Consider the following 22,274-nt stretch of genomic DNA (forward strand, 5'->3'; position numbering starts at 1 on the left):
CTGAACTTTTGTACTGCTGTCTTAGCATTAACAATATCATATCAATCATCCAATGTTGTCCCGGGTTGGCACTAAAATGTGTTATAGCCAATGTCCCCCTAGCCACGGGGATGACTCATTGAGGGTGACCTACTTCTGCTGGGCTGGCTGCTGTCTGTTTTAGATAAAAATGTACAAATTTAATCTCCACCGTCCGTGAGTCTGTTTGAAGCCAAAACATTCAAATCAAAATTTCAGCTCCAGAAGAGGACATGTTTGACTATAGGGCTGATATGTCATTATTATATCGATATCATGTGTATGAGACTAGATAGTCTGGGATTTTTGGATGTTAAGTAATGGGATGCAGAGGTCAATATATATATGGGTCAATATATATATGACTCCTAACGTCGTTGAAGTGGGACTCATAAAATGTCCCTGGGACTCATCTAAAAGACCATCCCTGCATCCCGGGACTCATTACATTGAAAACCTATTTACATCACTGTACAAGCTCACAACGCGTTGCAAACCTGTAGTGGAAAAAAAGATATCATGACAATCTATTGAGGTATTTAGTCAAAAAGATATAGTCATATTTGATGAGGTCCATGTGCTGCGCTACCAACAAATTTGCGTTTTCATGTTCTCAGGGAAACAGTAGTAGTAAATCTTAGTACTAAAGTAGTAATGCTTCTTCTATAATATGGATGTTGTCAGGCAAACACCTCCTGAGCATTAGCTTACAGTAGATGGTCTCCCTGAGCTGATAAAATGTTTATAAGCATTTGGCTTATGGGACTCTCTTGAAAGTTCCAAATGCATGTCTGCTGCTTTTATTAATTCCTGGAAAACAAACATGTGACACGCACGCACGCACGCACGCACGCACGCACGCACGCACGCACGCACGCACGCACGCACGCACGCACGCACGCACACACACACACACAAAAACAGCAAAAGTAGCAGGTCTACGAGCTTTTGAGCAGTTGTGTGGAGTATCTACCGTAAGTACATTTACTCAAGTTAGTGAAGTACTGTACTTAAGTACAATTTTGAGGTATTTTTTTAGAGGCAAATATTACACTTTTACTCCACTACGATTAATTAAAAACTTCAGTTACTACAGTAGTTACCCATTTGAGTACTTTCTACTTTCGTACACTTTGATACCTGTACTGTTTATTATGTATTAGTTAGAGTATTGATACTTTTATTTACGTTAAACATTTGAGTATGAGTACTTTTTTCCACTTTTGTGACAATAAAATAAAATAAAATAATGAAATATGGAGATGAGAAGTTTCCACCCGACAGAGACCGTCCATAATACGCCACGGTATACACTACTACACAGCGCAGCGGGGGAGGGGAGGGGAGGGGAGGGGGCACTGACCTGTGGATGTGACCGCCAGGAGAAGAAGCGGAAGCAGGCTGAGGTGCAGCATGCTGACCTGATGAGAAGAAGAACCTCCCGGTGGGGTGACGGCTAGACGCACAGCTGATGGAACATTAGCAGGACTGCCTGCTCTTCCTGGATGGAGAGGGAGAGGGAGGGGGGGGGGGGGGGGGGAGAGAGAGAGAGAGAGAGAGAGAGAGAGTTTTCAATGTGGGGCATCATGATCCACCACAAAAAAAAATAGAATGATGAATTGCAAATCCGTGAACTGTTATACTGCTGTAGAATGTTACGGTGCAGCTGCTGTCACAGCATCTGCGTTTTAAAGCACACTGACATTGCCCTGATTAATTTTTCATAATGCTACGAGACAAATGTTTACTTGATATGTCATGCCGTGAGTCAAATCAACATCTCACTGTGACAGAAAAACAGGCCCGTACAGTGTACTGTACATGTTTTGGGGGCGTTCTCTTTTAGACGAGTTAATCGGCATTTCTGCTTTAGTTCCGATATTAACAATGAGAAAGACAGGAGACAGAGGTGGGGATGACATGCATGCAGCAAAGAGCCTCGGGTCTGATTTGAACCCAGGGCAGGCTGCGGGAAGGATTTTAGCCTTATTTACATAGTGCTGTATGTGCTGCTTTTAACAGGTGAGCCACTTGGGGCAGCCGTGCTTTAGGCTACAGTATGTTTTACATGCTGTCAAATATAGTGATTCCTCAACTAACACACACGACCACAGCAGAGACTCCAGACATAAACATGGCAGGCACACATCATGCACAAACGCAATTTGCTGGTATGTTACAATACATTACTGCGGGGACATAAAGTGCATAGAGCAGCCTCCGTATCACAATCCACCGGGTGTCACAGCACATGACAAGCATGTCACGTCAATCCCTGCATGCCTGCAGGCGACCGCAGTGTCCGCCAGCTAACAGCGCGGCGGCAGCCTCTGCTTCACGTCAACCTCCGTCCGAGGTACCTTAACGGCAGGCGAGCTGCTTTTGACGGACACTCGAAGATTGACAGGCGAGCGAACAGCGGCCACGGCCAGTGAGTGACCCCTTAGCGTTTGTGTAGCTGAAGCAGGGTGATCTCTTTTTGCTCACTCGCTGCCCCGCCCCGAGACAACAGCATCATCATTCAGCACACAGTCACTACCGGCCAGAAACAGGCTCTCTGGGCCTTGTGCTGGGGAAGCCAGCGTGGCAGTGTATATTTTGTTGACTGTAAAACTATGATGAAAAATGTTCATCGACTGCCTTTTTTCACTGACAAAAACTAAATAAAAAAATTATGAAAGTTATGATGACTAAAACTAAGACTAAATATATTGACAATTTCGTCAACAAATACAAACTAGATTAAACTGTTAGGGAGGGACTAGTGGAGAAGACATCCAGTAGAACTAAAGTAATTTTATGTTTGGTTGCGCTCGAAAATAGTCAGATCTACAAGCTCACAATGGGTCATGCTGCGACCCGGTGTAAGCTTGTAGATCGACTATTTACGGCATGGAACCAAGTGTAAAATCATCCATCCAATCATCAGGCTAGCCAAAATGCATTTTTGTCGCCAAAATCAACTGTATACGATTTAGTCAACTAAAATCATATGATATTTAGTTGACCAAAACTAGACTAAAACTAAAACATTTCAGATGACTAAAATATTCAAAAGACTTTGACTAAAACTAAATCAAAATTTGCTGTCAAAATCAACACTGCATGCAACAGCTGTCTGAGCAAGGAAGGCTCACTGGACCTCGCCATCATAGGGGGGGGGGGGGGGGGGGAGCCTCTCAGCCAGACGAGCCTCTCAGCGTCTCCCAGGGGAACGTAGGTAACACGCGTCCTCGCTGGATTTACACGGTTCACCCTAAACTAAACTATTTACGGCCGGCTGCCAGCTTGTGAGGGAACAATTAAGAAATTCAGTGGAGCTTCCCGGAATTACAATCGTGTAAATGAAATCCCGTAATACTTTGATTCCCGTCGTCCCCAATTAGAGGGATAGAAGTCTAAAACCGATCCAATTCCAGGTTGCAGGAAGTGCTTTATCTCATTCCACTCATACTGCCAATTAAAAACGTAATTAAAGTATTAACATATCTTTACTAGACGCGCAAGTGATGGTACGTTCTGTCTGTCTGTCTGTCTGTCTGTCTGTCTGTCTGTCTGTCTGTCTGTCTGTCTGTCTGTCTGTCTGTCTGTCTGTCTGTCTGTCTGTCTGTCTGTCTGTCTGTCCCAAACAAGATATGTTTCGAAAACTACTGACTGGATTGCCATGGAATTTGCTGTGCACCTTCATGCTCCCCTGCTGATTTTGGTGACCCCATGACCTTTTCTCTAGTCCCACGGTTCTTGCAGACTGCTGCCGTTTTTGTAGAAAAACTGAAAGCAAAAGGCTGAAAGTTACACTTGCACACCTAGAGCGGGTTTGTCATGAAGCACAACTCAACAGAATGAAAACAAAATTTGCTGCAGCATTATTTTTGGTCAGTATCTGGTCTCTGGTCTTTTTCGCTATCATATCATTTTTCTTTCGGTGAACATTGGCAAAACCACAAAAAATATATTAACTCATCGCTCACATCACATCGCTGAGCATCAATCTACGTCAGTAAACTGGTCTATTCAGACGCAGGTCATGCTGAACCTGTGCAGTTTGATTAGAGTGTAATTGAACAAGAGGGACATGCATTGATTCTTTCTGCGTGGCCTGCCTGGGGGGGTATCAGCTGGCGGAGCCTGAAAGGGGTGTGACATCTGGATTGAGATCTCAGCATGCTCCACAACAATGGACTTCTATCACAGTAAATGGATTATGATCGAAAACAGGCTGTGATTTATGCTGCACAACCACCAATATCGGCGCACAACATACACACACACACACACACACACACACACACACACACACACACACACACACACACACACACAGACATGTAGGGACAAAACCACGCGCACACAGACGCGCACACACGCACGCACGCACGCACGGACACACACACACACACACACACACGTGGAGACACACACACACCCGTGGAGACACATGTGCGCAGAAGCAATTGCATTTAGAAAGTAGAGCATGCACATGCACATGCACATGCACAGTCTGGTAAGCAGGTGCAGAGCGAACAGAAGAAACACTAGACAAATAAATGAGAGCAGAATATAACAGTGTTGCAGACTATTATTTTTGATTGACATGCAAATACACACATACACATACTGTATCGTCTCTGTCCGGTGGACTCCTATGCCGTATGTCCAAAACTATATTACTTTTTAGGATTCTGATGTACATGAGCTAAAGAGGAGAACTGCTTTCTCTCCCTATAGCACACAAACGGACATAAAGACTTGACTTGCAAAATGACTAAAATACTCAGGCAAAAATAGTTCTGAAGCAGGCAGGCAGATGAATGAGGCAGAGTTCCATTATTTTCCATTTATTTTCGGAGACAAAGAACAAGCTCAACAGAATCACAGAGCTCCCCAGCGGCCCTCCGCCCTGGGAGAGTGACACAACCTACAGTACATCTCTGACTAGTTTATAAAGACGCCCAATACACATGGGATGGCTCAAACAGACCAACAAACCAAATGGTCAAACATATCAACATATTAGGTGTGGTCAAATCATAGAGTATAAAGAAGGATAGAGACCGAACTGGAGCGTTAGCCCCCCCCCCCCCCCCCCCCGCTATTCATTTCAGTGGAAGTTGCTCAGTGGCGTTTTGAAGCACCCGGAAGACTGCCGGAAGTATAATTATAACTCAATGGCTCGAGCGAGCGGAAGTTTAGCCTAGCCTAGCCCCGGACCTCAATTTTGAGGTCCGGGCTTTTCACGTGACGTCATGAACGTCCGTCCACTTCCATTAAGTGCTGCAATTCCACATTTCGCCAGTAGGTAGTGGCATCTTCAACGTTGGATAGCCTTACTGGGGGCTTGGGTCAAATCACAAAGGAAGCACAGTAGGACCCCTGGCTATTTTCTCACTATCAGCAAGCGAGCTATTTAGCATACTGCATACTGCCAGCTGTGTGGGATGCCTGTGGGTCTGTCAGACTGTCCAAACATGTCCTGTGGTCTCTCATTTAGGGGAGACAACTTACTTTAGTTCTAAACAGTTATTTATGCTATATTAATGTGAATTGTGGTTCCTCTAGATACCACAATTCAAATAAAAAAACATAGCAAAAGTAGCAGATCTACAAGCTATTGTGTGACGCTGTAGTATGATCATTGATCAATCACGTAGAGAGTTAATTTACGATAAAATAAAAACACAACAAGTTAACATATGGCGATAAGAGGTTTCTGCCCGACAGCAACGATATACAGCCCTACAAACAAGCACATACAACAAGTTGAACATAATGTCTGGGCTATGCAGCCGACCGGGCAGAACACAATGCAGCGAGGAGGATTACATCTTCACACTCCCCGGTATCCTAGCAACACCATTCAAAAGGAGTGCTGCGTGCGGGGTGCCTTTAGTGACCAACAATTACAACTATGCAAGCACTCATTCTAATCTTCAGCAAGGGTGTTGGTGTGCAACGGCATCCATAGGGGAGGGACTGGTCATTTTATTTTGCTTATTCATCAAGACAAAGCTGTTCCAAAATAAGCTATACATCTGTTCCCCTCACTCTCTCATCTTCGTTCTGTCTCTGAGTGCCTTGTGTGTGTGCGCGTGTGTGTGTGTGTGTGTGTGTGTGTGTGTGTGTGTGTGTGTGTGTGTGTGTGTGTGTGTGTGTGTGTGTGCGTGTGTGCGTGTGTGTGTGTGTGTGCGTGTGTGCGCGCACGTCTCTTTTCATACTGTACACAGCCATACAGATGTAAATTATCCTTTTCTTGTTCAGTCATCATAAATCATACATGATCATTTTAAGAGGCACTTAGTCTATTAGTGAAGACGATAAGGAGTCTTGTAGAAGCGTCACATGCAGCAGACAGCCATTAGAAAAGGAATAAGGAGTCTTGTAGAAGCGTCACATGCAGCAGACAGCCATTAGAAACGGAATAAGGAGTCTTGTAGAAGTGTCACATGCAGCAGACAGCCATTAGAAACGGAATAAGGAGTCTTGTAGAAGCGTCACATGCAGCAGACAGCCATTAGAAACGGAATAAGGAGTCTTGTAGAAGTGTCACATGCAGCAGACAGCCATTAGAAACGGAATAAGGAGTCTTGTAGAAGCGTCACATGCAGCAGACAGCCATTAGAAACGGAATAAGGAGTCTTGTAGAAGCGTCACATGCAGCACACAGCCATTAGAAACGGCCTCTGAATTGACATACTATAAAAATGCCCCATGCAGACGGAGAGAGCATAGTATTAATGGGGCCTCCTCTTCTCCTTTTGTAGCAGCAGTGTGGGTGAGTGAACATCACAGCCTGCTGGATGTTGTAAGATAATTGCCAAAAATAACTTATCTACAGTACTGATCTGTTTTTTTGGGCCAGCGATAGCGTTGCACAATGGACTTCCAAGGTTTGGCTCAGCCAATATAAGCCTGTTATACTTCTTTGTCGTACAACGTAATCTATAAGTGATCTGTAAGCTCACAACGGGTCACAGTTGTACTGTGCGACGACACCAGTGTGCAACTACGTATAGGTCACTCTTTAGTAACGCCTAGTAGTCTCCTCTCTCTATACTTTTTTTCCTGCGTCTCAGCTCAAAGACTAATATTACATGAGGGCTGCCGGAGGGCAGATACAAGGATTCTCCTGTTGCACTCCAATAACCCATAGCTCCAGTGGAGTCTTAACACCACCCTGCAGCCCTCCCTCCGTAGGGCTCCTGCTTAGACAATATCCCCACTGTCAGGTAGAAAACTAGAAACCTTGTATATCCAAAACAGTTACTTTTCAGGGACAGGAAATGAAGCATATATTGCGTTAGCTCATGCAGCGCACTGGAGTCCTATAAACGCCTCAGCTGTAATCTGCTGTCAGTCTGTTGATTGCTTTCAATCAGCAACACTTTTCTACGCACCAATTACACCTCATTCCCTCAACAGGCAGTCCGTTTAAATACAGCTCCCTCCTACACTGCATGGTTCTCTGCTCTTCAATTGCTGACACACACTGCTACTGCTGCTGCTGCTGCTGCTGCTGCTGCTGCTGCTGCTGCTGCTGCTGCTACTGCTACTGCTGCTGCTGCTGCTGCTGCTGCTGCTGCTGCTGCTGCTGCTGGCAAAGCTTGCCTCCAGCCACCACCCCAGCCTCCACATTATACTGTAGTTCAGAGTCTTGCATTATTCAAATGTCTAAACTGAAATTCATGAGTGCACGCTTGGCTCTGAACTAATGTAAACTGAAATGCAGCGTCTGCGTGGCTCTAAACTGAATTCAATGTTCTATGGCTTTAATGTTAAACTGCAAATACATGGTTTTTGCCCCGACAGACAGGGTTAGAACCCTCGCCCCCCCCATCCCCCCCACCATCCCCCCCCCCCTTCCACTCGATATTCTATGGCTGGCTTGATGCAAGCTGCATAAAGTGAGCAGGGGGAGCGGCGTCATGCCTTATCGTCTGGGTCACGTCCAGAGAGGAGGAGGAGGAGGAGGGGCAGGAGAGATGGAAAGAACGAGGAATGAAGGATGAAAACATAGAAGGGAGGAAGGAATGAAGAAAGAGGGGGGAGGGGTATTCATGGGGGCAGACTTCAAAAGCAAGATGGAGACAATATTCCTCTAACCAGATGCACACACACACACACACACACACACACACACACACACACACGCACACACGAACACGCACACGTGCGTCCACGCACACACACACACACACACACACACACACACACACACACACACACACACACACACACACACACACACACACACACACACACACAGACCATCAGTACCATCACTCATTAGCAGCAGATTTACAATAATCCTCCAAGAGAAAGCTAAAATGAGCTTAACGCGGTACCAGCTTTAATGACTGAATGTATTCTCCCCACAAGAACACACGGTCTTGTTGATCTCTATCAGAATGCAGCCATCTCTAGACAAAAGCAGCAGAGATATATGCGGTCATCTGCATTTCCCCCGCTAAAGAGACATTTTGTCAGGAATTTGTGTCGCGGCTCAATGATGGAAACAGATATGGACCTTGATGGGAAACTTGAGAACCATCAGTTAGATCATATCCTGAAATTACAGTTGTTGTGGCCTGCCAGAGAGCATTCTGTGTCATCTCCCAATAACCAAAGTTTTAGCTAGTATATGAGCTGCCTGGCAGAATCACTATTTCCTGTTGTAGTAGTAGCGGGTAATGTAATAGTATGTTATGTTGCTTAAGGGCACCTCAACAGACGCTGTTTTTGATGCCAGTCGAAGGATTAAAAAATACAGACAACTTGCAGGCTTCACTCCCCTGTCTGTCTGTCTGTCTGTCTGTCTGTCTGTCTGTCTGTCTGTCTGTCTGTCTGTCTGTCTGTCTGTCTGTCTGCCTGCCTGCCTGTCTGTCTGTCTGTCTGTCTTTCTCTCTCTGTCTCTCTCTCTCTCTCTCTCTCTCTCTCTCTCTCTAAGTAGGACAGCATGCCATGTCAAACTGTCACAGAAAGGCACCGTGCGTACAGTATGTGCTTGGTACCACCACCAGTTTGACTGAAACATGCAATTTTTATTGAATGTCTCTAAGTGCTGCTTGGTAGGAGAAGGCACATTCAGTAAGGCATGTACAGTATCTCTGCAGGGAAATATTACGCTGACAAAGTGCACGCAGTTTGATGGGATATTCTCCCATACACAGTACTGTAAGTACAGTGTAGACCTACCTTCGGGTCATTATGATAGCATCGTAGCACAGTACTTGTAAATAAATCCCAGTATGCCAATATGCTGGATCACTTTTATTATATGAAAATTAAGCCTTGTGCCTATGAATTATATATATCAAAATACATCCAAAATGAGCGAGCAAGGCCATGTGCATCTTTTCAGCCCGAGGTCTGAAAGAGGCACTTATAAGTTATCCCGCCTACACATACTGTAAGGACATACTATTCCATATCTTTCTTGACATATGGGAAAAGGAAATTGGGTTCAGGCGTGTAATTCTCAGCAGACAAATCTAATATACTCTGTATCTTAATAGTTCGATACAGAGTAGACATACGTGGCCTATCCAAGTCTGTTAAATGGCAGATAACGCAACAACCCCAATCCCCAAGACATGAGCAGCACCTAAAGATAGAGATGCTCTCTACGTGATGGGTCTGGAATAAACAGTTGAAGGAACTGGTTAACCCCCACAATTACTAAATAAAACTACTGCCGGTGTTTGCTTTTGGGTCAGCGTGTTTGCATGCGCCAAAGTCAGAGTTCAGTTCAGTTCTTCAGTTCTTTTCTCCCCTGTTTTTAAGTGGTGCAACCACTTCCTTAAGTGACTATGTGTGTGCCTGGGTGGGTGGCTGGGTGGGTGGGTGCGTCTGAGCACGAAAACAGCATGGTTGTTTTTCACCACCTGTGCGCAACCTAACACACACAAACACACGCACATATCAACTGTATATATGGTGATTTCGGGTGTGCCAGTACAGTACAGTGACAGTACAGTACAGTAGAGGGTACAGTAGAGGGACCCCCACACGGTAACTCTGTCATTTCTCAACCGTTTCGGACACGGGGCGGCTCGCCGGAATCGGGCCGGCTCCCTGGGTGCGTTCCTGTGGGTCTGGAACTCCCCCCCCCCCCCCGGGACCCCCACACGGAGTTGCACCACTTACTTCACACGGGTGTGATTTTTTTTTTACAGGGGAGAAAAGAGACCGAACAAAAGCTGCTTAAAGAAATTACGCTATATCAAGCTTCCGCCGTAGTCTGAGGACTCACCTCTTCAGACTCCACCTTAGACTATAGAACTTGCCCTAGCCATGACGACCTTGCAGGCTTATGCAAAGGCTCAAATGTCATTTAGATAGCATGTTAGCATGTTATGTAGACAGATGCCAGGTCTTGTACACCTGGCATCTCCTATAGTAAAGATTATTGATGTTTTTTGACTGATGATATGTTCTTGCTGGTTTACCTATGATGCTCATGTTTTCCTTGCTTACTGTGAATCGCTCTGGATACAATATAAATTGTATAACATCTGTGTTGGGCTGAAAGCTTGTATCTCCAGATTTCATGCTTTTTTTTTTGTTAATTAAAAAACACCATCCATCTCAAAAATAAGTTGCAACTTGTAATATAACTGATTGTCCTCATTCAAAGTGGTCTATCCTCTGTGAAGTGGCTATTGTCATTGGGTGTATAAATAATGTGTTTATATGCCTTTATTGAACGATATGGAGAGAGGGGCTGACTGGGTAATATATCCAAACTCGTCCCCAGTGTGTGGAACGGAAAGAGTTCATGTGCACTGAGCTGTCGCTCTTGAATTAAGAGATTGTGCTTGTCATTACATTTTCTACTGACACTTACAGTATGTGTAGCCGATCAATTATGGTTTCATTTAAATGCAACCAAAGGCTACAGCTTATAATGAAAGCATTTGTATTTGCGGTGCTGCTATCCAGAGAGAGAGAGAGAGAGAGAGAGGAGCAACGCAACAGATATGTTCAGCAGGTAATTATGTATAAAACAAGTTTGTTTTCGCTCAGAAGCAATGAATTATACACACTTAATATTATTTCCTGCCCTTTGTAATTGTGTATGACAGACCATTAAACGATAGATAGATACCCTACACCGTTCAAAGATGAAGTTGACTTACCTAACCTACATACGTATGCAGCTGTTATTTTATCAATTAGCTGAGCACAGCCTAATTGATAAAATAGTTTAGCAACACATTGAGATGATGATCAGATGATGATCAGATGATGATCAGATGATCAGACGATCAGATGATCAGACGATCAGATGATGATCAGATGATGATCAGATGATCAGATGATCAGATGATCAGATGATGATCAGATGATCAGATGATCAGATGATGATCAGATGATGATCAGATGATCAGATGATGATCATCTGATCATCATCTGATCGTCTGATCATCTGATCATCATCTGATCATCATCTGATCATCATCTCAATGTGTTGCTAAACTATTTTATCAATTAGGCTGTGCTCAGCTAATTGATAAAATAACAGCTGCATACGTATGTAGGTTAGGTAAGTCAACTTCATCTTTGAACGGTGTAGGGTATCTATCTATCGTTTAATGGTCTGTCATACACAATTACAAAGGGCAGGAAATAATATTAAGTGTGTATAATTCATTGCTTCTGAGCGAAAACAAACTTGTTTTATACATAATTACCTGCTGAACATATCTGTTGCGTCTGATCAGATGATCAGATGATCAGATGATGATCAGATGATCAGATGATCTGATGATCTGATGATCTGATGATCAGATGATCAGATGATCAGATGATCAGATGATGATCAGATGATCAGATGATCAGATGATCAGATGATCAGATGATCAGATGATCTGATGATCTGATGATCTGATGATCAGATGATCTGATGATCAGATGATCAGATGATCAGATGATGATCAGATGATCAGATGATCAGATGATCAGATGATGATCAGATGATGGTTGACCCGCCTCAGCCGCCCTTGTGCTATCGACCCGCCCTGCGGTCGGGCCCACGCTGCACCTGGGTGGTGGCACTCTCTCTCTCTCAATATTAAATCAAAAGACAAAAGGCTCCTCCAATGTCTACCATACCTTATCGTTTTGCACTAAAAACATGCTCGACGGGAACTGTAACCAAATAATGGCCCGGTGCAGGCCGGTGCAAAAATAAATAAAAGCCTATTAAACGCCATATTAAACGCCCGGGCTACTATTTGGAAATATATGGTAGTTTTGAAGAGAGGTTGGTTGAGGTTGGGAGGTACAAACCAGCACCACTGCAATACCTCTCTAAGTCTAAGGGACCATAAACATTTAACTGTCGCAAGAAATGGCAAAACCTCTAGGCTCTCACCTCTGTGACAAATTTGCCAAAGCATATCAGAGGGTGAGGAATAAAACAAGTAGAGATCCGCTGTTCCAGCGCTGTACACAATGCTTCAGTGGGTAGTGGCTCCTGTTCCAGCGCTGTACACAGTGCTTCAGTGGGTAGTGGCTCCTGAGAGACGCAGTGTTGCTAGGCAGACTACTGAACTGTGGTTAAAGGTTCTATGTTTAGAACCTTTCGCTTAGCTGTAGCGAGTATAAAGTCATTTTGTCCTCCGAGAACTTTGTTTGGCTTAGTTTGGAGTATGCTGCAGCGATAATTTGTTTGGGACATACAAGGTTTCCACCTGACAGCGATGCTATATTTCTGTTAGCAGCTGGGCAAATAGCAGAGCCATCTAGTATAAACACCTGTGTTTTTTGTTTGCTTGTTTTTTTTAAAGGGGAGAAAAGAGACAGAATGAAAGGTGCTTGATGACATGACCCACTAAAACGTTTGAAATGATAGATTTGATCTTTTATAGAACATAACAATGGCTTTTAAACGGCCGCCACTACCACCACAATACCTGCCCATCTCAGGAGGCAGTGAATGCAGAGCAGATAATGCTTCTCCGAGGCATTATTTATGATATAATCCAGGAACAAACAGGAGACACATCCTCTCTCTCTCTCTCTCTCTCTTATCAGTCACAGAGTTCAATGGCAGCAGCCAGTCACCCTAATATAACATAAGCTATTTATCCCTGCTCCAGTCAACACACTGCCCCGGGGTCACACAGGCTGACCCTGAATATCAATAATGATATACAATACTTAGCATAGCAGCATTTCGTTGCTGTCGAGCAGAAGCCTCCTATCTCCAGATTTTATATTATGCCATATTAATGCCCTACGCGAAGTGACACATTTTGAGAATTGCTTTTTTTCCCGAAGTCTCCTGAACTTGAACTCAGCATTTTGCGTTGAAAAAAATTGTTTAGAAATCCATGTCGTACACCGCATCTCCACTAGCTAAAGAGTGCTGGGTTGCGCCTCGAAAATAGCTGATTTACAAGTGTAGATCTGCTATTTTCGCTATTTTTGTCCAAAAGTGCCCTCTTACGGGATTTCAGCCCCTGCCTCTCTGCATGTCCCTGACCCTCAGTACACTACTACTACAAAATTGGCTTGGGTTTCATGCCTCTTTATAACCACATGAATCCAAGTGTGCCTATTCTGGGGCCTGGGGGAAACATTTGGTGAAAATAGCACCAATAGCTCACAACACAAAGCAATGTGTTGTGAGCTTGTAGATCGACTACTGTATATTAGATTGGATCGGATACAATGTCGAGCAATAACAGGAGGGAGCCTAATAGGGAGTCCATGGGAATTGGGTCAACTAAGTATAAGAGGTTTTAACAGAGGATTTTTCTGTGTATATACTGTATAGTAAGTATACAATATGTGCATGAATGATTGCAATCATTGGCTCCAATTCCAGGGATGTGATTCATACCAGGAGTACTGAAAGACCAACCGATATGGTGATCTGCACCTCTCCACTTATGGAAAAGTGAGTGATTCCTCAAGTTAGTGATGATTTACACCTGCAGCTCAGCGCTCCATCTCTGTTATGCAGCATTAAATGCCAGTCTGCAGTGGAGATATGGCGTATTTATTCATTTGACCTTTCTCAACCAGCAATGATGAATCCTATTGGATGGTAAATGGTCTGCATTTCTATAGTGCCTTTATCCAAAGCGCTTTCCATTCCCCCCTTCACACACACCCTGATGGTGGAGGCAACCATCCTGCTCATCGAGAGCAGTTGGGGTTCAGAGTCTTGCTCATGGACACCTCGGCGTGAAGTCACTAAGAGTAAAGGATCACACCAGGATATCATCTCAGCTAGAGTACCGGTAATACAGAACCCCCCTGACTATGAAACCATGGTGATGAAATCCAAGTCACAAGGGCCATTTCCCTTGTTGATCTACAGCTCATTTTACACAGAAGATTTCAACTCAATAAAGACTATGCCCCGTTCCGTGTTTGGGTGCTGTAGTACACTAACATGGAATAATAGATAATTCCCGATTCAAAATCCACAAATTAAGTTTAAGCGTGTCACACCAGGTAGTATGATAAACTGAGCTATTAGTAGGGGAGCCTATCAATCAAATTTTGATGCCCGTGATTTTGGAATGTTAATTTTTGGAGACAGGTATATCTTGATTCTTGGGGTTACCAGAATGCCAAAAAAACATGTCTCCAATTTTTTATGTCAGGTTTAGCATGTTTAATTAGCATAATTAGCTAATAAATTGTCAAAAACGGAAATGGCAATAACTTTGCTTCTAGGTAACTTATAAAGGTGATCTAAGAGTCTGAGTCCATGTTTGTGATGTCCAGATATTCATCTGTTACCATTGTGAAGTCATACAACCTTTCCTAATTAGCATAATTGCCATACATTATGCAAAAACGAGGTGAACATCAGCAAATTGCTGCATGTTTTACTTTTAGTCAACTTTGAAAGCTTCTCACAGACTTCAAGTGTATGTTTACAACTCCAGGAATAATTATCATCCTATGAATAAATCATGCAACCTTTTGTCTATGTAATAATTATGTAATAATCACACCAAAACCAGAAATAGCTATATTTCTTTGCTTTAAGTTAATTAATACGCATGATCTTACAGACAGTGTAAGTCTGTTTGCATGTCTAGAAAATATTAGAAGCGACCTCGCACTAAAGGGCTGGGCGAGTGCTGGTGCTTTGGAATGGGGGGTCAGATCAACATATCTGCCTGGGTCATGACAGACTGCTGGGCGAGTGCTGGTGCTTTGGCATGGGGGGTCAGATCAACATATGGAATGTATTCTGAACTGGCCATATATGGAGCGTGTCTTGAGTGTACAGGGTTTGATGAGGTCAGATCAACATATGGAATGTCAGAACAGGTCAGCTCCATATAGAGATCTAATTTAATTTTCGGGCCTGTTGAGAACTAATAACTTTGGGGCAGGCCCGTCCATAATTTCCTAAAGGCGACCTGCAGTCGCAAGAAAGAACAATATGGGAAATGGTCACAGAATTATCAGATTGTTTATTCTAATATTTACAGAAAGTTTTGAAAATTGAAGGGTCTCCATCTTCGTCGTCATCGTCAATCCCCAACAGATGTGCCTTGCTTACCACACACCTCTAATCATCTGCCCCACACATGCACATCTCAGAGCAGTTCAAATTTTAGATCGACAAGAACAATGTGATATGCACTGTGATTTCTTGCAGACACATTTGATCAGTTGGGTAATGGTGGCTGGCCCGTGGGTATCCCGTGTTGTGACTGGCACCAGTTGAGCTCCCTCAGCCTCCCATCCATATTCAGTTGCTGGTGGCATCTGTGGGTTAGGTACGTGCTGCGTCAGAACTGAGCCTTTTTGTAGCTCATAGTATATACAGTAGCAACTGCAGATACCACCTCCACAGGACACCTGTTTAGACCTGGCCAACAGGTTAAATTCCCTGGAGCTGTCTGATCAGCTCCAGAGACGGCATGGAACCCTGGTAAGGCTGAAGTCCTCGTTTTACCCAGTGCCTGCACTACTGGCTCCAGCGATGATACGTTTTTTGTTCCCCACACCGGTGATGAAATAGATGTCCTTGCACAGCTGATGGTACCGTCGTATTGTAAGAACAAAGACATCAGTGTCAGGGGACTCAATGTAGAGCTGTGTTGCCCCTCTTCGGACAGCATCCAGGCTGTGCAGGATTATCCTTGTGTCTACCTCTTCCTGTACGCTGTGGAGATGTTTTACATCGATAGAGTTTGAGTGGACAGCCTGCCTTGACGTGATTATAAAAACATTGGGTTTCACCTGGAAGTGTTGGAGGGCTTTCTTAGCAAGATAAGACAGTCAGCTCATCTTTGGTGCTGATACCTGACAAGAACTGTTTTTCTGACACTTCCCTATCGGTGTGTTGTCTTCCACATGATAAGTGGTAGGGGCCCGGGGCTTTCCACCCTGGCGTCGGTCAAATACTACATGGATCTCACTATGTTCTTTGGTCTTCCTGTCCAGTGTGGCTATGGAGTGGTCAGCTTACTGGGAACATGTCTTGATCCATGGTGGCTTTCCCATTGCCTGTACCAATGCCATTCCATCTATGACAGTTACACTCTTAGCTGGAAGGGTACAACTGTCAAAAAAGATTGAAGCATTTGTTTGCCAGCTGTACGAGCCCGGTACAAATCCTGTGGATGTTGATGAGCTCAGGTGGAGGTTATTCACAAAGAAACAATTAGAAGCCGAGAAGCTGCCACCTACACAAGCAGCATTAAATCAAGCCATTACCCATGCATATTATCAGGCAATGGTATGGGATCAGGACCACGTACCTAACCCACAGATGCCACCAGAAACTAAAAATGGATGGGAGACTGAGGGAGATCAACTGGTGCCAGTCACAACACGGGATACCCACGGCCCAGCCACCATTACCCAACTGATAAAATGTGTCTGCAAGAAATCACAGTGCATATCACATTGTTCTTGTCGATCTCAAAATTTGAACTGCTCTGAGATGTGCATGTGTAGGGCCGATGATTAGAGGTGTGTGGTAATGTAAACAAGGCACATCTGTTGGGGATTGACGATGACGAAGACCCTTCAATTAAATGTGTTTTCAAAACTTTCTGTAAATATTAGAATAAAAATCATGTGATAATTCTGTGACCATTTCTCATATTGTTCTTTATTTTATGAGGGATATTATATATATATATATATATATATATAAAGCTAATAATGGAAAGGTTGCATATCCTAGTTATGGAAAGAGAATATTTTCTAGACATGCAAACAGACTTACTGTCTGTAAGATCACATTTATTAATTAACTTAAAGCAACGAAATATAGCTATTTCTGGTTTTGGTGTGATTATTACATAATTATTACATAGACAAAAGGTTGCATGATTTATTCATAGGATGATAATTATTCCTGGAGTTGTAAACATACACATGGAGTCTGTGAGAAGCTTTCAAAGTTGACTAAAAGTAAAACATGCAGCAATTTGCTGATGTTCACCTCGTTTTTGCATAATTTATGGGAATTATGCTAATTAGGAAAGCTTGTATGACTTCACAATGGTAACAGATGCATTTCTGGACATCACAAACATGGACTCAGACTCTTAGATCACCTTTATAAGTTACCTAGAAGCAAAGTTATTGCCATTTCCGTTTTTGACAATTTATTAGCTAATTATGCTAATTAAACATGCTAAACCTGACATAAAAAATTGGAGACATGTTTTTTTGGCATTCTGGTAACCCCAAGAATCAAGATATACCTGTCTCCAAAAATTAACATTCCAAAATCACGGAAAGTGATAGGCTCCCCTACTATATAGGCAAGGGTCAGAAGGAGACTGCACCTTGTTAAGGGAGTGTGCTCGTTCTCAATTACCTCATGACACATCTGTCCTATATAAAATATATCAGCTAAGTGGTTTCTATAGCAATGACACGCAAGGACCTTCATATCTCAGCCTCCACAGAGAGCATATGGCTAAATGCCATACGCTCTCTCTAACGCAACGCAAATGATGATAATTACTAGCTGAGAGACTACTATGCACACTCAGTGTCACCAGCGCCAGAGGAGGAAGCTGGATTAAATAGCAATACAATACAATTAAACACGAGTGTTTTCTGAAGCCTTATTTATATTGAGAAAAGACGATCAATATCTCCAGGATATGACTGAGAGAGAGAGTCCTGATTCCTGAACAGCTCTACATTAGTTATCTAACTATAATTAAAAAACAATAGGAAGATTAATCTAAGTCGAGTCTTCCCCCAGCACATTCTCCACATTATCCCCTTAGGGGATTATAACCCAGTGTTAGGCCACAGATTAATTCAACGAAGAGAATATTGTTTTTAATGTAATCATATAACATGCTTAATTGCATTTTGTTTAGTGGGTGATGTTACACCGTTTACTTATATTGCAAATATTAACCCCTCACACTTCCGAGACCTATATATCCAAGCCACCACAGGTATAGTATAGAGCAGGTGCGGTCAGTGCCATTCTGCTTACCTTTCCGTGCAGCATGGTCGAGCGCTATCGCCACACTAGTGGCTGCATGTGTGAAGGGATGAGCTACTTAGCAGCCTGTGTCGCTGTCCTCTCATCAACACGCCTGCCCTGCCAACTGCCCTAAATCCTCCACTCCATTGTCTGTCACACAAATGAGCAATGCTGCTTTATGGAGCCACTCTCTCCAAGGTGCACAGGGAGGGAGAGCGGAGGGAGGGAGGGAGAAAGGGAGGGTGAAAAGCCTAATTCCCCGAGCAGGACGGGGAACCATGCAAATGGGGCACCGCAGGAGAAGGCTCCCTACCGAGAGAGCACTCTTGCAGAGAGGTTGTCTCTCCTCAGCGTGGTCTAGGCTTGGGTTTGAGCTCTTAAGCTCTCATTTCTCATTCACGCACGCACGCACGCATGCACGCACGCACGCACGCGCACAGACACAGACACAGACACAGACACAGACACAGACAGACAGACAGACAGACAGACAGACAGACAGACAGACAGACAGACAGACAGACAGACAGACAGACAGACAGACAGACAGACAGACAGACAGACAGACACACACACACACACACACACACACACCACACACACACACACACACACACACACACACACACTTTCACAATCATGCCCTCCATCCTCACACCCCACCAGACCATCCCATCCACCCTTGATATGAGCCCCGCCCCCAGCTCTCCACCCTAGAAGATTATTACATTCACATTATTTCCCTGGCTGTGGGCCTAGACCTTGAGCAGCGGTAAGCTTTAAACACTCCATTCTGTCATCATGAACATTTCAGTGACTAATAGTGAAGATGCCCCTTGTTGAGGTAAAACTGCTTTCCGAACAAGTGATTTGTACACACAAACATCCAGCGAGTGGGTAGAGACTGTTCTGTTAATATGAATCTCTGATGAAGCCTACTCGAGGGATAGTCAAACAAACCCGTCAGCTCTATGTTTTCTTTAGTCTGCTCTAGAATCCCCCCTCTCCCATTCTATTCATCTTACTGAAGAGAGACCACAAACAATAATTGAGACATTTTCTACTCCCACTGAATACACTTCAGGGGATATGAAGTTAGCCCCCGTTTCTGAAACATAGGCTAACACACACATAAGAATGGGATCACTGGCAGACACAATTGGAGTTAGATAAGTGGTCTTTTGGGGCTGGGGAGGATGCCAGTGTGAAGCCACAAATTGGAGCATATTAATGCTCACGTCTCTCTTAACATCTCTTCTTCATCGCATGAACCCTATGTCTGCCCTGTTCTGGGAATGATAATAGAACATTTGGGGGGAAATCTGTCAATCTGAACAAGCAATGTAGATCAGCTATTCTCAGGTCTAAGTCCCTGAAGAATCAACTGACAGCAATTAAACACTAATGTTACTGTCGCCAAATGAGTTCAATGTTCTCTAGAAAACACTAATGTTACTGAGTTCAATGTTCTCTAGAAAACACTAATGTTACTGAGTTCAATGTTCTCTAGAAAACACTAATGTTACTGTTACTGTCGCCAAATGAGTTCAATGTTCTCTAGAAAACACTAATGTTACTGAGTTCAATGTTCTCTAGAAAACACTAATGTTACTGAGTTCAATGTTCTCTAGAAAACACTAATGTTACTGAGTTCAATGTTCTCTAGAAAACACTAATGTTACTGCCGCCGAATGAGTTAAATGTTCTCTAGAAACTCTCTAGAAACTGTATTTCACTGTATCAAATATGAGTGACTGACTCATCATAAGCAACACAGAGCCACCTCCTACCTAGACGATATCACCGAGACCGTTTGCTTATTTTTGGACCACAATGCTTATATGAGACGATTTTAAGATGACCCAATGCTACATAGAGAAAAACGTCCACGAACCAGGGGAAGAACGAGTGACGTCAGGAGTATACTTTTTTTTTAGCAGCCTACAGTAATAAGATGCATGTAAGAGCAAATGGAGTTTTCATTGTCTGGCACTGGGCCAGCCTTGGAAAGCGACTAAGTGATCATGTGCACGAAAAGGTTGCCCACTCCTGGTTTAAGTGGTTGAGGTGCCCTTGAGTCCGTGGAGTCACTCAACTGATAGAAGTGGACAGTGGGGGCGTGTTCTCTCCTCCGCGTCATCAGTGCCCATATCCGATGCAGGGTTGGCAAAACGGCCTTTCTGTGTGGAGTTTGCATGACATGCAGTAATCCTGGTCTCTAAACTACCTCCCCCTGGCCAGCCGGGCCGCCTGATGGAAGGGAAAGGAACTGGTCGGAATAACGTGTTCCTTCCATGTGCTACGTCCGGCCGGGGAAACTCCCCCGTCAGGTGAAAAGAAGCAGCTTGGACTCCTCATGCATAGAAGGAAGCATGAGGTCAGGTTGGCAGAGGAAGTGTAGCGCCCAGGATTACATTAGATAATTGACACTGGGTGAAAAAAAATGGGTTGCAAAATCGTGGGATAATAAAAAATAAAAAAACAGCTCCCAGGTATATGAATGTGGCTAATAACCGTCTCACCTGGCTGCAACTCCCCCCTCAGGCTGTTGTGGTGCATAACAATGTGTTCTTAGTCAACCTCCTAGTGTAAATAGGAGCTAAAGGCATGCTCTCAAGCGTGGACAGGCAGCCACCGTTATACAAATTCTCACTCAATGACTTTGCGGCTGCAGTGACGGCAGAATGCTGAGCTAAGTGTTGCAGGGATTTGGTAGAGAGGAGACTAGAGCAGATTTGGGAGGGTTTAGAGCTTGCTAAATGCATGCGACTAACTCAATTGCACTTTGTTGGTGCTGTGTGACTGTATTACCACGGTGCTTAGCGTGTCAAACACCCATCTGACACCATCATACTGACACCGTGATAAATAGTGTAATTAGTCTAAAAAGAAAGGACCTGCACGCCTTGTGCTATAGGAGAACAAAACCAAGCAGTAGATTGATTAGATTTATTGGATTTTATGGGGTGTAATCATCCCGGACTCCCAAATGCTCCCAGTTACCATGTAACATTCCATCACCATCCATCTTACTGGGGAAATGTATGCTGCTGCTGCTGCTGCTGCTGCTGCTACACTCCAGGCAAAGGAAATAGGCTATAATTGATCTGGATTCATTCCAGGTGCCTTAGCTTGTCAACAAGGGATTGGGGATCACACAGAAAACTATTATCTATTATCTGAGACTATAGTTGTTCATTTAATGTTAAAGGAGCAGTTCACCCAAACAAATGACTACAATCAATTACACACCCCATGTATGTATGTATACATGTATGTAAGTTGTAAGTTGAAAGTACTATACCCACAGTATAGTACTGGCTGGCATTTTATGTGCGTATGCTTGGTAGGTATATATATACTGATGTTGATGGTGACGTAATTAAGATATGTTTCAATGCCGGGTTATAACTGGCTGTCGATGGTGACGTAATTAGGATATGTTTCGGTGTCGGGTGAATTAAAGGTAATGTCTCTATGTAATCTGAAACCTATCTTTATTACATCACCATCAAAAGCCAGTTATAACCCGGCATTTGATACATATCTTAATTACGTCACCATCAATACCTACCAAGCATACACGTGTCATGCATTCGTACCAGCACGACCACAATACTTGCACGCTCTGCTTGCGCAAGTAATAAGGGCTTAGGCCGATTGATGGTACTGTACATTCATCCAGTGGTCTGTGTATATGTAGTCGCATCGTTAACGATTTTATTTATCTTTAGGTTTCTGTAAGTTAATCATTGAACAAGATTTGATGTGGAGGTAAAAAGAGGTCGACAGGTTTGTGGATGAAGCTAATACT

The 22,274-nt window shown here is 43.7% G+C and overlaps 1 protein-coding gene across 2 annotated transcripts in view; it reads right to left on the reverse strand.

The window, feature by feature from the left end:
- The window catches only part of cntn1a (contactin 1a), a 129,139-nt gene that overhangs the window by 67,145 nt on the left and 39,720 nt on the right, over window positions 1-22,274 (reverse strand). For both annotated transcript variants that reach the window (XR_013790036.1, XM_079501352.1), the window contains exon 2: window positions 1,382-1,519. Coding sequence is in view for 1 of the 2 variants with exons in the window: in XM_079501352.1 (XP_079357478.1) it covers window positions 1,382-1,433 (52 nt within the window). In the remaining variant the exon portion in view is untranslated. The remainder of the gene's footprint in view (window positions 1-1,381; window positions 1,520-22,274) is intronic.

Source organism: Electrona antarctica (genome assembly GCF_951216825.1).
Source record: "Electrona antarctica genome assembly, chromosome: 5".
Lineage (NCBI taxonomy): Eukaryota > Metazoa > Chordata > Actinopteri > Myctophiformes > Myctophidae > Electrona > Electrona antarctica.